The 17054-nt window shown below is 39.5% G+C and overlaps 1 protein-coding gene across 1 annotated transcript in view; it reads right to left on the bottom strand.

Annotated features, from left to right (window-relative positions):
• Stk26 (serine/threonine kinase 26) overlaps positions 1-3290 on the bottom strand; it is a 51287-nt gene extending 47997 nt beyond the window's left edge. Inside the window, exon 1 of the mRNA XM_090325595.1 lies at positions 3160-3290. Coding sequence (XP_090181721.1) covers positions 3160-3201 — 42 coding nt within the window. The 5' untranslated portion in view covers positions 3202-3290. The remainder of the gene's footprint in view (positions 1-3159) is intronic.
• Positions 3291-17054: the final 13764 nt, after the last annotated feature.

Here is a 17054-nt window from a genome sequence, read left to right as displayed (position 1 = left end):
GATTTAAAACTTCATTGAGGATATTTGTTTTTTCACAAATACTCATATAAATATCTTAAATTTTTCAGTACCTTTTTAACTGAAAAATCTCAAAGACAAAAATAGGGTTTAAACCACAAAAAAGTAAATATTTTTGTGAAAAGAAGGGTTGTTGGGTGGTTTATTATATTTTAAGCTGTATTTTAAATATTGTTCATGAGTTCAGCTTCTGTGATGGAAATTTCCTTTTAGTTAAACACTACAAATCTAAGCACAAATTAAGCACAAAAACTCATACCTCTAACATCTGGTGTAATAGGGCAAAAATGTTCATCACCACAATATTAAGAAATATCAACAAAATGCATTTGAGTAAGTCATTCATAAGGAAGAGTTTGAGTTGGACCTAATCCTGAATTTTCTTTCTTCACTCCAAGTTTCTTTTCTATTTTAAACCAGTGGCAACAGAAATTTCTTTGTTTGAAAGTCAGGAATGCTGAAGTCTTAAGTGATAGAACAGGTAGCCCAGCTTCCACTTCAGGCTTCTACTTAGCGTCTCTCCTCACAAGGAGGAAAACATTGTGGATAAAGTTATTTTATTTTAAATTTCTGTAAAAAAAAAACCCCACTTTTTCCCTATCAATCTTCATAATTCTCTAAAATAAACAGTTAAAGGCTATAGGCCTGTTGATCACTCTGATTTTTGGAAATACTGAACATTTATGTCACAAACACATGGCTAAGTTACATTTTCTTACCACTTTGAAAGGTCTAAAAGTCGCTTTCTCCTAAATTTAATGAAACTGGGATAACTGTTATGGTGGAATGATCAGTTTCTACATTTCATCTGCAGTATTTTCCGCAAAAAAGTCATAAAATAGTTGAGGCTCGAGGGTCATAATACATGCCGTGAAGATTGTTTTTAAGGTACTGTAAAAATTCAATTATGGAGAAAACTGTATTGCAACTTAGTGCTTATGAATCACATCTAGAAAAAAAAGTGTGAATAAGAAGTTAGTATTTCATTAAGATGGAGCGTCATGGTAGGGTTCATGTGGTTAGAGTGCATGCCTAGCAAGCAAGAAGGCCTTGAGTTCAAACCCAAATGCCCCTTTCTGGGAAAGAAAAAAAAAGATGAAGAGAATTACAAATATTGTAGTCTTCCAGTTTTTGCTAATACTGAGATGCTGGTCCTATGCAAATTAGGTTAGGCAAAGTAATCAAACTTTTCAGAGTATTAGGTGCCAGGTAAATTTTCTAATTGAATAATTCTAAGCCACCATAATTAAGGTTTAAAAATTCAAAAGATAACCAAGTCAGGTAATTAAACAATGCAGGGAGCAGTAAGCAATGCTGAATAGTAAGCAGTTCCCAAACCATATAAATCAAATAAAGTCAAGACAAATCAAATAAAAACCAGAGACTACATAAATCAAATAAAGTCAAGACAAATGAAATAAAGAAGCAGAAATCCGTTTCTCCTCAGCACACAGTGTTCCCCTGAATCACAAACTTGATGAACGGGAGGCACCCCTGATGTGTGTGCATGCACGCACACGTGCATATGCAGGCACGCGCACACAATAGAACTGGAGAAACAGGGAGACTCCTTCAGCCGCAAAGTTTGTCTTCTCTTAATGGAAAGGAGAGCACTGTGGCGAAACCTCTTACTTTTTGCAGATCAGAGGAAGTAAAACTGGTTAGTATTGCAAAGTACTAATTCTCTGGATAAAATCACGGGCAGAACTGAATGAATGGGGTGTGGGGCAAGCTGGATGGGGGCAAAGGGAGCAGAGAAAAAGGTTGAGAATGATTAAGGCGCTTGGCAAAACTTGAATGGATTAACCTTTAACAAAAAGCCCTACTATTTCCGATTTCACATGTCCATTTCTTCCTGCTCCTGTAATTTGTGTTTTTGTTAAACATACACAAACTTCCTGGGACTAGAAGCAGGCTTGTAAATACAACTTAAAGGCCTGGGAATTAAAGACATGCCAGGAGTAAAAGGCTAGATATGAATCCTATATAAATAGCCCTTCGGGAGAGAAAGGATTTTTAAAATCGTTTTAAATACATAAAAGGAGACAGACTTCTAAGGAAAACGATGAAGACTGTGCATCAGTAAATGAATGCTGGCGCCAAGCCACCGTGCTTTTGATATTCTACTAGAAATTCAAGTTCTATCACTGTTCCAGTAACAGTGGAAGTTCTTCATATATGTTTTTTTTTAACTTGGAAAAAGTTTCTTGTCACATTTTTAGGTTATGACGGACTGAGGCATTCGGGTGGTTTTAACCTTTGACCTCTTTGTGAATGAGTTATTTTTGCTGAGGGAAGAAAAAAACCCATGCTTTGCAAAGTTATACTGATATGAAAAACAGTGCAAAGTCTCTCAACATCCCCTTTTCTTTCTAAAAATAAAGATACTATGGGAGAGTGGAGTTGCTTAAGAAGTTAAGTCGTGTAAAGTAGTCTCTTGAAGTAGACAAAAGGAAAACAAAACACCTTCGTTCAACTACAGGTAACAATCATATTATGGGAAAGGCAGAGAGAGGGGGATGGGAAGTCATCTCGTCGGCCAGTGAGGATCGGACCCTCCATTTCTCACGCTACTATGAGCCAGCCAGGTGGGGGAGCAAGGAGATGGAACTTAGCTCTGAAGCAGCACCGAAAGGGAAAAGAAGTCATCGCGCTCTTCGCTCACTCTACGTACACAGGAAGAGCCCAATTCGATGTGACTGTCACCACCACCACCCCTGTCTCGCTCCGCCCCAACTTGTAGGGGGGTACCACTTGCACTTTACCCCCCCAGAAATTGCAAGACCCTTCGGTCTAGTCCAGATTGTCTGCCCTCCCCTTCCTAATCTCCAACTTTAACCAGGCTCACGTAGTGCAGGTGTCTTGTGCTTCTGGCCTATTTTTATCCTCTTCCCCCCCTTCCCCCCAATCATAAGCCCCATCCAGTTGTACGTCTCAGCCTCTCTGTTCCTTCCCCACGCAAAGCAACATGTAAGCGTAGACGGCAGGAAACTCCTCTAGCCCAACTCCAGGATCACCTGGCCAGAGCACCCGGCCCTTGCCTTCAGGGGATCCCTGGGGCCGTCCCCAGTGTCTAGCTCTGGGCGCGATCGGGCGCCTGAACAGTCACGTGGGTGGCAGGGGTGGCTTGGGCTTCCTCACCTGCATCCCAGGAACTTGAACAGCCACTGGTGAGTGGGCCATGAAGGCGACGGCTCCTTGGCACTGATTCTGCAGTGGCGCCTTGGGCACAGACTGGCTCCTCCTACGGGGGTAGCTCGGCGGCCCTCCCAGGCTTTGCGATCGTGGCCTGAAAGAACACAACAAGAAGTGGGGTTGGTGAGCTGATGCCTGGCAGCCCCACGCTGGGAGATGAGCGCTTCGTGGCGCAGAACGGCTCTGTGAGACTCAGTTTACCTTTCTACCACCTGCCCGGCCCCGTGATCTCCGAGTCCGCTGCTGCTCCTCTTCCTGAATATAGGGCTCGGTGCGCGGCGGCGCCTGGAACCTGAGCTCGAGTGATGCCGCTCCACGGCGCCTCGCCGCTTTAGGAAGAGGAGGTGGAGGCACCCCAGCAACCCGCCAGCTCGCCCAGGCTGGGAGGCGGTTGGAGGCGGTCCTGCCGTTGGCCCAGCCCCCGCCCAGCTGCCGGGCGGTGTCTGCAGAGCGTAGGCTCCAGGCAGCGAAGAGCTTTGGCTAGGGTTTCTGGAACGAGACAAGTAGGAGACTCTCCTGCCATGCGGAGAGTAGACCCCCGAGTTGGAGACACTGGGAAAACGGCCGGGCCTGGGCAGAGAAAGAGAGAGACAGAGAGACAGAAAAAGAGTTAGGGAGAGCCTGGGATTATAAGGTCGTCCCCCAAGCGGCCACGTTGCAGACGGGCGTGCGAGTCTGGAGCGCATGCAGCCTCTCAGACTACCAGACTTGAAACTTGGGGAGTGTTGGAAGTTTTACTTGGCTCCCCCACCTGGCCGAGGGTGGGGCCACAGAGAACCGCCAAGTTGTTGGATCCCAGCTCTTTCTAGTCCTCTATGCTCCCCAGTCACAAGCCGAATTACTAGGTAGATTCGTAGCCAACTCTCCTACTTTGGGGCTTGATGACCCCTATACATGCTTCGAACAACTTCAACCTGAGGCTACCTCGACTTCTTGCGTCCTCAGTGGAAGGACCGCCTGGCTTGGGGCTTCTCTCCCAAGTTCTGCACGTGGAAAGCACAGGGTAATTGGAAAACAGATGGTATGTCGGCAGAAAATTAATGAGTATAATAGAGGCGAGGGAAATGAAATTGAATCATTAGCAGTAGATCTTATTGAATGTAGCAGACACCGCCTCCCACCTCATTTTAAGTTCCACTCCTAGAAACAAACTCTTTTGAGAGTCCACTAATAACAACAGGAACAATTATAATAGCACTTACAACAATCTCATTAGGAAAGCACCTTGAGGAACACCAAAGAGGTTAATTACATGGTTTAAAAAAAAACAACATGGGCCAGGAGTTTGGCCTAATGGTTAAAGTGCTTCCCTAGCATGCACGAATACCCGGGTTCAATTCCTCAGTACCACATACATAGAAAAAGCTGGAAGTGGTGCTGAGGCTCAAGTGGTAGAGCTCTAGCCTTGAGAAAGTCCAAGGACAATGCTCAGGCCCTGAGCTCAAACCCAGGACTGGCAAAAAAAAAAAAACAAAAAAAAACAAAACCAGTGCTTCCTTAAACTGAGAATGAAGTTCTCTACCTTGCACTTTCTTAGAGGCCTGTGCACTCAACATGCTCTGTGCGGATTGAGTAGACTATCTATAAACGTCACAGCTTTTCATGTTTCTCCAAAAATAGCATTTGATTATTATCAATAATATTATTAATGGATGTCATTGTCTTTGTGCCAGGAGCCTCGAAGTACTTTCTATGTATTATCTTATTGGATCGCGCTTGACAAGGGCTTTCTGGGGTTGGACTGCCTGCCCCCATTTAAGAGCTGAAGAAAAAACACTCAACCAAGTATATAATTTAACTCTAATTATATAATTTAATCTCACCCATTTAAGCGGTAGAGCTGATAGGTTCCAAACAAATGCATTCAACTGCTGATCAATTTACTACTTCCAGTAGTTTCTATTTTTTAAACATGATAAAGGATATATAACATTTTCCTTATTCCTAGCTTTTACCTGGCGGAAGTACCTAATATGATCTCCATTTCTTCTCCCTCTCCCCCAGCCCAACATATACAATATGCCACCCTAACCACAAATCTTCACTGACATCTAAACTTTCATGTCCACACAAATCCCTAGGGTGTGTTACAAGGTGGAGATCTTCATCTCACAAGCCTGAAGGAAGCCAAGAGTCTGCACTACTAACAAACTCCCAGGTGGTCCATATACTGACAATCCTTTCGGCCTACATTGAGTAAGCAGGGATCTAAATCAAGCTCCAGCATGTAAAACCTACTTCAAGTGAGTCCACTGTGTATTACTAGCTGTTTTAACTCTGCTTGAGTGCTCCTTCTATGGATAATAGGTGGATGCATTGGACTTCTTTTTTTTCTTACTTTATGCAGTTGTAATGTGATTTGCCCAAAATGATCAGGTACTTGCGAACGGAGATCTGGCTTTTCTTTCTTGAAAATTGTTCAGGTACAAGGGCCGGGAGTTTGGCCTAGTGGTAGAGTGCTTGCCTAGCATGCATGAAGACCTGGATTCAACTCCTCGGTACCACATACATAGAAAAGACAGAAGTGGAGCTGTGGATCAAGTGGTAGACCACTAGCCTTGAGAAAGCCCAAAAACAGTGCTCAGGCCCTGAGTTCAAGCCCCAGGACTGGCAAAAAATAAAAAGAAAAGAAAGAAAGTAAAGAAATTATTCAGGTACAATACTACCTCTCTGACACCAAGATTTATTTTCTTTTTTTTTCTTCTTTCTTTTGTTCTGGTACTGGGACTTGAACTCAGAGCCTTACAACTTGTGTTTGTTTGTTTTTGCTAAAGTCTGTACTCTACCACTTGAGCAACAGCACTTTTAGCTCTTAGCTGATTAATTGGACATAAGTCTCAGGGATTTTTCTGTCCAGACTAGCCTCAAACTATGAACCTTAGTTCTCAACCTCCTGAATACCTAGGATCACAAGTATGAACCACCAGTCTGGTTAAGGCAAATGTTTTGTTCATTGTTGTATCCACAGAGCCTAGGCACTGTGGCACATAGTGGGCCATTAATAAGTATTTATTTATTTATTGAATGAATGAATGAATGAATACACAGCCTCTAAATTTTTCACTAAGGTTTACTAGGTATACACTAGCTAATCTGTTTTATTGATGCTAAGCTAAACTGCTAGGCAATCAATGATCATGCTGAACATTGGTCTCTTTACTGTTATACTGTTCTTTATGTTTCCCTCCTAGATTCTTTCTAGAAAACTTTCATTTTACAACTAAAGAGCAAGTCATATGATTTTCTAAATGACACTGCTTAGTCAAATTTCTTACCTTCTTTGAGTGTACTGCCACTAAATTGACCAGCTGTTTTATGATAGAAATCATTTGGATTTTTACATGCCTTTTTGTGGGTTTCCTTATGGTTTATCATTGTATGTGCATATATATATATATATATGTTGTACATGTATGCATGTATGTGTAAAATCTTGTGAAGTTGTCCGCATTTGAACAAAATTAAACTTTGTTTTTTTTTTTTCCCTGTCCTGGGGCTTGAATTTATATTCTGGGCTCTGTCCCTGAGCCTCTATGTGCTCAAGGCTTCAGCCACAGCTCCTCTTTGGGATTTTTCTGTATAAGTTGGTAGTGAGGACTTGAACCCAGGGCAACCACTCTTCTACTAAGCCACATTCCCAGCTACTTCTTAGATTCTTAATATATATAAAACGATAAAAGGCAAGTGTTATTTGGTTCTACACATGATACAATTATTCTACTTCAAAGTGCTAACTCTGAATCTAATGATATGGTTGAATATATCTTTGCTGAAGTCTTTGAGAGTAGAACTGTTTCATATTTTAGAATTTTTCAGATTTAAGGCTTGCTGCATATATTACTTGTTGAGCATCTATTATGAAACAACAGATAATAACACCTAAAATAATCCAAAATCCAAAACGTTTTAAGTATTATATTGGAGCTCAAAAATATTACATTTCAGAGTGCTTTGAACATTTTATTTTTATATTATGGATTTCAACCTATACATTAAAATACATTTCCAAAGCTTTATGGAAAAATTTATTTGAGGAAAGACCGTATATCACATGGTTTCTGGTAGCCTCATAAGATATAGTATCTTGTATATAATTTGTTACTTGCTTGATTCATGTGAGCTCAGTGGCTATGAATACTGAGTAACTACATAAATAAATACATAAATAAATGCAAAGTTTAAGCAAAATTTAGTGTTCCTTAGTACCCCGACAACTTACTAAATTAAATTTGCCATCTGTGTTTTACATTTCCTGATATTTATCATACATGCAATATTAAATATTTAACTTTATCCATGTTTTAAATATTTACTAAATGGATTGGTTTACAGTAAAAGTGTAGGTAGAAGAAAATGGCCAAACTAGACATGTGAAAGGGTATCAATGTATGTGAATTAATGCACCTACTATCTGGCAAATATCATGTAACCCTTTTATTAATTACAATAAAAAGTTTAAAAAATTCCTGAAAAAAAAGAAAATGGCCAAACTATAACAAGGGGAATGATAAATTGGGCACAGTGGCTCATACCTATAACCCTTGATTAGAACTCAAGAGGCTGAGTTCTAAGAAGCAAGGTTCAAAGTGAGCCCAAGCAGAAAAGCCCATCGGATTCTTATCTCCAATTAATCGCCAAAACTCTAGAAGTGGAGAGATGGCTCCCCTGAGCAAAAAAAAAAAGAGGTCAGAAACAGTATTTAGGCCTTGTTTTCAAGCTCTACTACCAGCAAACACACACACACACACACACACACACACACACACACACACACACACAATGGAGACCATGGTGAGATAATATATAATATATTTAGGCCACAGTTCTCAACCAGAAGCAATTTTGCCTTTTGGAGAACATTTTGGGGTCTTACAAATGAGGAAGGGTTATTACTGGTATCTAGTGAGAAGAATGCAGGAATGCCAAACATCCTATAATGTACGGGACAATCCTGACAACAAAGACTTACCTAACCCAAAATATCAATAGTGTTTGTTTTTGAGCTACCATGCTGTATACTCTTTGTATTAGAGTCAGTCTACTAAACCAGAAATAGAAGTGGGAATCACTTCTTTAAGGATTTTAGCTCATAATAGTTTTCTGGGGCAAAAAAATCCCCATAAAACATTGGGCCATATCAACTACTACTGCAAAAAAAAGGCAATATTTTTTTGCTTCTTTTACACTAAATCATACGTCATGTGTCCCCAACAAATGAATATAATGACAAGACATTCTAGGCTTTTGTTATCCACCCCCAATCCTCTTCATTCACAACTGACATTTGAATGCTGTACTTCAAAGTAATATTGAACAGAAAATAGATTTAAGGAAGAAATTGATTGGTTTAAACAAATAGTATCTGAGTATGTTCTAATGCACCACACATTACCCAAGAGCCTTCAAATATCTTAACTCATCTAGATAAATATGACCTCTTGCTCTACTTTAGAGAATGTAATGGTAGGGGCTCACATTTTGGACTTCCACATTTTAAGATTCATGATCATATTAAAATACAGATAATGGGTAAAATGTGGCAAACTGATGCAGTGATCTGAATTTCATTCTATTATTTGAATATTTGAACTGAGGAAATTATCTGTGTAAGTCTTAAGTTGTACTATCCAACATAGTAATATTTTGATTCTGACTCTGTGCTGATATAGGAAACAACAACATTTGAGGATTTTTCTTCTTAATAAAAGCTTATTTGATACCTCCAATCTCTACTCTCTGTGGATATCAAAATGGAAACTGTAAAATAATAGCTCTTGCAGATGTTGTATCCTTGCTATTGTCCCAGAAAAGCATCTCCAGTAAAAAACCTATGGAATCAATTCATGTTTGGGGAACACTAAATCTGTGTAATTGCTGAATTCTTCGGAATAACCTTGTACCTTTTGCGCTTTGCATGATACTCTACTGCAGTGTCGTTTATAACAGAAATCATAGTATCTACAACTGCACTACTGAACTTTCTCACGAGCTTTACTTCCTGACATTACTGAGGGGAATAGAGCACCACAGGAGGTGGGTGGAAGCAGATGCTGCTTAAGCAGTTCCTGCTTACAGCAAGCCTTCACATATACACATACTTGCTTTGCAATGACTGCATTTAGTCACTGAAAGACTGAAGCTTCTAATTTCTTGCCAACACCAACGGGTTCCACAGAGGAGAAGCATGTGTGTGACCTGGGCAATCACGCACAAATGTAGAGGTATGAGACAAAAGCTAGAATGGTTCCCGCTGCTTTTTTGGTTCTAGGGATGTTTGCCTGCCTCAAAGCTGTTACAATCACCGTGCTGACCTTCAGTTACCTTGCACTCAAGGTGAAGGCCCTCAGAGCCTGCACAGGCTCTGGATCTCACCTTCCTTGCTGTGGGAAAAAGCACTGCGTGCTGCACACCAGTCATCCCATAATGACAGTTTTGTCTTGCTACATGGGTAAGTGAAGAAACTTTCTTCTGGGCAGCAGCTTGAAGGGTGTTTCTCTGGAGAGCTTTGAGAGACTGACTTAGTTCTTTGTGGTGAGGTCAGGTAACCTTTCTGTCTTCCCCAGGGTGTAGTTTTGAATCACAGGAGAGCCTTTTCTTGGGTTACCATGTAATGATGCTTTACAATCCATCTAGGTGATATTTCTTCCCCACTGACTTGACCTTTCAAAACATCTTTAATTGACCACTGTTCTTGAGAGCAGAGTTCTAGTTAAAGGTGGCAGTTTAAAACAGGAAAAAAAACTGGCAGTTGAGACCAAATAGGAAGTGACTATGCCATCAGCTCACACGGAGGAAAAGGAAGTTGGTGCCAGGACCTCTAAGAAAGGCAGTTGTGTAAAATGACCACCTTTCAACGGGCTTTAGCTGAGGTCTATCACCTGGTGGGAAAGCATACTTGTTACGGCTCTGCCCTAGAGAAAGTAAACACAGTAAGGGAATGACAAGCATTCTTTGTGGGACAGTTATCAGGGACAACCAGATATTTGGGGGAGGCAGAAATTTAGCATTGTAAACAAGCAAAGCTCCTGTTCTACTCCCCTTTCTTGGGCTATATTGTATTTTAAGATTAGTTAGCATTCAGTGTGTTATTTGATGAGGTTCCCCCACCACAGTTCAACAATACAGTGTGTAGGAGAATTTTTTTCTGAGGCACACAAGACAGAATGTCTTCTCTATGCTGTATCTCTTCTAGCTACACTATCTTTCTTTTTTTTTTCCTTTTCCTATCTCTGCCAGCCCTTTCTTTCTCACAATGCTAGGCACTGGGCTTAGTGATGGGAATGCAAAGAAATGCAAGGAGTTTGCTTTCTCATAGGATAACGCCTTGAACAGCAAGGTACATTCAGGATAATAAGAGATTATAGTAGCAGACTATTAAGAACATTCCCACAGCAAACACCAGAGAGCAATCCATTTTAACTGTATAGGTCCTGGAAGGCTTTCTAGTCGAGATGATATTGGCCTAAGCCTTAAAAGGTGATTAGGATTGGGCCAGGAGTTTGGCCTAGTGGTAGAGTGCTTGCCTAGCATGTACAACGTCCTGGGTTGGATTCCTCGGTACCACATACATAGAAAAAAAGCTGGAGGTGGTGCTGAGGCTCAAGTGGTAGAGCTCTAGCCTTGAGAAAAAAAGTGAGTAGGAGATAGAGAGTTGAGAGGGGGTGAGAAGAAAAGCCGTTCCAAAAGAAGGAACAGCATGAACAAATACCTACAACCAGGCAAGTAGATTGGCTATTGCCTATGACCCAGTTCAAAAATCGATTCTGCTATCTATAAACATCCCAACTGTGTAGGTTTCAAATGAGGACAGGTCACTTATGTTTTACCTTTTAAGTTTCTTAAAAAAAAAGTAGTGGAGGGCTGGGATTGTGGCTTCGTGGTAACGTGCTTGCCCAAAATGCATGAAGTCCTGGATTCAATTTCTAAGTACCACATAAACAGAAAAAGTGAAAAGTAGTGCTATGTCTCAAATGGTAGAGAGTAAGCTATGAGCAAAAGAAGTTCAGAAGCTCAGAGACAGTGCTCATACCCCGAGTTCAAACCCCAGGACTGACAAAAAGAAAAAGAAAAGTAGTGGGGCAGCAGTACTTACCTTTAAGCCTAGCTCCTCAGAAGGCTAAGATCTGAGGATCACAGTTTCACTCAAGCCTAGGCAGAAAAGGCCATATGGCTCTTATTTCCAATTAACCAACAAGAAGCCAGAAGAGGAGCTATAACTCAAGTGGTACATTGGAAAAGGCTAAAGTACCATCCCTAGGCCCTGAGTTCACACTCTAGTACCAACACAAAAGCATATCTTTCTTAATAACAAATGATAAAGTGTACTCTTGCCAAAGTTTCTTTAAGGACTGATAGGAGTTTGTGTTTGAACAGGCACAAACAATCCATTAGGCATCCTATCAGTGAAGCTAACAGATAAATTCAGGGAACACTGTGAGTCTTGTATGCCATTCTGAAGAATTCAGAAGTGATCCATAGTCACCTATAAATCCTGAATGATTTTGAGAAACAGGAATCTGAGTTAGATATTAGTCGTTCTGTTTTTTTTTTTTTTTTTAAGAAAACTCTGACCCATAAAGACTCAATAGGATAAGGGAGAGACTGGAAAAAGAGGGCCGCATTAAGAGTCTGTTCTGCGACTCATCATACAAGTACAGAAGAAGAAGCCAGGTGCTGATGGCTCACATCTGTAATCCTGGTTACTCAAGAAGCTGAGATCTGAGGCTTACAATGCAAAGCCAGCCCGGACAAGAACTCCTGGGAGACTTACCTCCAATGAAAACTACCCAGAAAAAGCTGAAAGTGGCAAGGTGGCATAAGTTGTAGAGAAAAAAAAAACTATCAGGGACAGTGCCCAAGCCAAGTTGAGCACATGCACAAACACACACACACACACACACACACACACACACGCACACACACACACACACACACACAGTACAGAAGAAGGATTTAACTAAATTCATAGTTGTGACAAAGAGGAGGGGATCGATTGAAGAAACAATTTGAAGGTAGAATCAACAGCAATCAATTGGATGTAGACAGGAACAGAGTGAGAAACTGAAGTGCCACAGACTTCCAGCTTAAGAAACCAGGCAAGTGCTTCCATGCAAATAAGCTCAGAACTATAGGAGGACTGGAGTCCGGGAAAAGGTAAGGCATAATCTCTGACCAACCAGAGTTTGAAGTCCTGTATTATAGCTATGTGGACAGGTCCAGAAGGCAGTTGAAAATAGCAAGAGGTCATATTACAAATATTGATTTGACAACTGCCAAAATAAATCCTTTGTTAACTTCATGGCTAGATGTCAATAAAGGACGTTTAAAAATTAGAAACCAAATTCACTTCCCATTTAGAAAGCCACTTCTTGAATAATTAGCCTGTGATTGGGGTCAGTCAAATACTGCTTGTATCTGTTGGCTTCATATTTTTAAAATGCAAACCATCTTCTTCAAAATAGCGCTTGTTAGTCTCATTTCCATGAAATTATATTACTGTTTCTTATGCATACTTGCAGGCATAAATTGCTCTTTGAATGCATGATGATGACAGTAAACAAAGGAACAAGGTATAGGATAGAAATGATGTAGAGATTGGAATGTTATGTTGCCAGTTTTCTGGGATGGTTTTCCTGTGTGCAACTGTAAAATAGATTATTGTACACCAGAACAGTTTGTATTATATTTCTCCTCCTACACTCAAAAGAAAATGAGGTGGGAGATGACATGCATGCCTGGTTTCATGAAGCCAAGTTAGTGTCTTCTACAATGGAAAGAAAAACAGGAACAATTTATTGCGATCTAAAGCACAGATTACTGGCGAAATCATGATATTTGCCTGCTGTGAGAGTGCACCATGACTTTAGTTAATATTTCTACTTGTTTTTCCAGAATCATCCATACTGTTCTGGTTCTTTCACTCTTCCTGTGGTATTGACCTTTTGTAAATCTTTATATATCCCCGTAGTTTACCATCTGTTAAGGTAAGCATTCCAATGGCTAAATGCCAACTTGAAATTAACATAGATAAATCATGCTTCCACGTAAATTGTGAAAATAAGGAAAGGAAAGGCATTTGCAATATGAGATCATGGAAGCAGATGCAAATATGTTATATTTAAATGTTTTGTACACTGCATTTTTATTACGTGTTTGGGTTTTTCTCGGGTGTTACAAAAAAAACTGAAATATTTCAGCTCTTAAATTTCCATGTTTCTTATATATCTGACAGTATACAGATTCCTGCTATGCAAATATAGAGAAATGAATTGATGTTTCCTATACTGTGAAGGATAGACTTAATTCATGAAATGTACTTTTAAACCAATATATTTGTTTTATTTTTCCAGACTCTAAAAACATAAAAAGTTATTGCTGTATGGAAAGGTCATTTGTATCAACAACAACAGAAAATAAAACTGCGTCTTCATTGTAAAATCCTGGAGTTACTGAACATCTTTCCTAGTTTATAAAAGAATATTCAAAGTGAGAATGCCTAACAGAAAGTTTCATTTACCCTCCTTTAGTTTGGATCTACACACAGTAAGTCAAAGTAATTCTTTCACTGTCCATTTAAAAGCAGAAGCCCAAGTCAAACCTGATGTATTGTAGATGAAGGAATTAATTAGTGATGAAAGCTCTTGTTTGGGCTGGGAATGTGGCTTAGTGGTAGAGTTTTTGCCTAGCATGCTGAAGCCCTGAGTTCAGTTCCACAGTACCACATAAGCAGAAAAAGCAGGAAGTGACACTGTGGCTCAAGTGTTAGCGTGCTAGCCTGGAGCAAAAGAAGCACAAGGACAGTGCCTATGGCCTGAGTTCAAGCCTCAAAACTGAGGACGAAATGAAAGAGAGAAAGAAAGAAAAAAGAAAGGAAGGAAGGAAGAGAAAGAAAAAGAAATAGAGAAAAAGGGAGGGAGGGAGGGGAGGAGAAAGAGAGAGAGAGAGAGAGAGAGAGAGAGAGAGAGAGAGAGAGAGAGAGAGAGAGAGAGAGAGAGAGAGAGAGAGAGAGAGAGAGAGAGGAGAACGACTGTGAGTTTGGCCTAGTAGAACAGTGCTTGCCTATGTTAGATGAAATATAGAATGACAGTTCAACTTAAATTTTAGATAAATAATGTATAATTCTTCATGTGACATATTTTTACTGAAAAGTTACTTTTATATGACATTTAAATTTTAAAAAACAGTTATACACACACACACACACACACACACACACACACACACAATACCAGTCCTGGGGCTTGTCTCAGGGTCTGATGGTTTCCCTGAGCATTTTGCTCAAAGATAGCATTCTATCACTTGAGCCACAGCTCACTTTTTGATGGTTAATGGTTGATGAGAGTCTCACAGATGTTCCTGCCCAGGCTGGCTTCGAACCACAATCCTCAGACCTTAGTCAGGATTATAGGTGTGAGCCACTAGCACTCAGCAGGTCTATATTTTTATTTTAAAATAACACAGTTTTGCAAAGCAAGGGCATATATTTGTTATAAGAAATGAAGCCAAAAAAGAAAAAGGAAGCCAGAATTTGAACACATGGAGTTTGGCATCAAAATTCATGCTTTTAATCACTACTCTTACACTGATTAGAAGGTGTGGACAGGAGAATGCTTTGTTATGTAAATGTACAGCACTGCAAACAATAACTAGCACATGAGCCTCCTCAGCAGGACTATGAGTCAACAAGAGCTTTGAATTCATTTCCGTTTATCTAATCATTAATAGCATTTGATCACAGTATTTTTAGTGGGAAGTTTAATTCCCTACATTTATAAAATCTTTGAACTGATTTTTTCCTTCACACTTTCCAAGGGAGAGATCAAAGAAAACATGTGTATAAGGGTCCACTGTATTGAGAGGAATAAGCTAATTAATACTGTTGTTCAAGATGTATTTTTTTCCACCACAAGGTGGTTTTGTATTGTTTATAAAGAATAAGAGTTTTTATTCAAAAAGACTTTTGTAATATTATATATGCATATAAAACACATTTTATAGATGCTATATGCAATATATATACCACATATGTATTATATAATGGAAATCCTTATACAATTATATATTAATATAAATATTATGGATATATGTTATAGATTACAATTCACATACATATAATATATGAAATATATTATATATCATGTTTTATGTAATATATAATTAATATAAATAACCTCTAATGTGTTAGGCATATATTATACATAAAGAATATATGTTCTCTATATAAAATATATTTTAAAATATTTAGTTACAGACATCATTTTGTTTTCTTTTAATATTTTAACTCTAAGGCAAGCAGTAAGACATTCATTTTAGAGAAAGTACAATTGAATTGGAGGGACATAAAAAGCTTTGGAGTCTGATGGACCTTATTAGCTGTGTGTGAACTTACCAGCTGTGACTAGACTTCTTTTTCCTTCTTTCTTTCTTCCTTCCTTCCTTTCTTTCTTTCTTTCTTTCTTTCTTTCTTTCTTTCTTTCTTTCTTTCTTTCCTTTTTTTTCTTTTTGTCAGATCTGGGGCTCCAACTCAAGGCCTGTGCACTGTCCTTGAGCTTTCTCAAGGCTAGCACTCTACCACTTGAACCACAGCACCACTTTCAGATTCTCTGTGTATGTGGTATGGAGGAATCGAACCTAGGACTTTGTGCATGCTAGACAAGCACTCTACCACTAGGCCTCACTCCCCAGCCCACTTTTCTTTATTTCTAAAATCGAGATCATTAATATATACCTCAAATCCTGATGGTGAATATTTAATAGGATATAAATACACGAAGTTACGGCTAAATAAAAAGTTGTTGGATTGGGGGCTGGGAGTATGGCCTAGTGGTAGAGTGCTTGCCTAGCATGCATGAAGACCCAGGTTCGATTCTTCGCTACCACATACATAGAAAAAAGCTGGAAGTGGTGCTGAGTCTCAAGTGGTAGAGCTCTAGCTTTGAGAAAGTCCAAGGACAGTGCTCAGGCCCTGAGCTCAAGCCCAGGACTGGCACAAAAAAAAAAGGTGTTGGATTGGGCAACTTGCTGCTGAGATCAATCTCTTCCAAGAAGCGGTATGTAGTGTTCTAGTTAAGAACACAGACCTTGGAGCCAAACTACATAAGGCCAAATCTTTTTGCCTACACAGCTTTGTGATTTTCAGAAAGGAAATTTTCTTGTAAATATACCTACTTCATCAAGTTGATTTAAAGGCTTCAATGAGTGAGTTTTCCCTTTGAAGTTGCACTGAAGTATGGAGGTAACTACTAAAAGCAGCACCAATCTTGTGAGCAACATCTCAGTGAATTCTCACAAAGTTAATCTATGCAAGTATTTATCACCCAGGACAAGAAAAAGCACACTACCTGAAAACTAGGTATTGCTTCAGTCATCCCCTCCTTCACCCCTCCAAAGGTATGCACTTCCTTATCTCCCAACACTGAAGATTCACATTGCACATATTTGAACTTTCCATGAGGATCTACACGAAGCGCTTAGAACAGTGCCTGGCACATAGTAAACACAAGATAAGTCTGACAATGTGATTTTGATAAGAAAAAAAAAGTAGGCAGGTTTGGTGATAGAATTGTAAAATAAAAAGCAAAGTTGTGAGGCAAAGCCTATGACAAAAAAGTTAAATGTAAGAAGTCCCATGTTTATGAATTGGAGTTTTGCGAGACGTTTTCCCCATGAATTGTATCTATTATATATTTCCATAGGAAGAAAAATTGCTCCCATTTCTAACATCAGAATAAAAACATATTCCCAAACATTTCAGCAAATTCAGAATAAGATTTTTACTGAAATTGATTGATTGTGTGTGTGTGTGTGTGTGTGTGTGTATGTGTGTGTGCAATGTGCACTGA

Source organism: Megascapheus bottae, chromosome X (genome assembly GCF_031878675.1).
Source record: "Megascapheus bottae isolate mThoBot1 chromosome X, mThoBot2.hap1, whole genome shotgun sequence".
NCBI lineage: Eukaryota > Metazoa > Chordata > Mammalia > Rodentia > Geomyidae > Megascapheus > Megascapheus bottae.
Note: the sequence above shows the minus strand (reverse complement) of the source record. Positions and strands in the feature narration are given on the sequence as shown.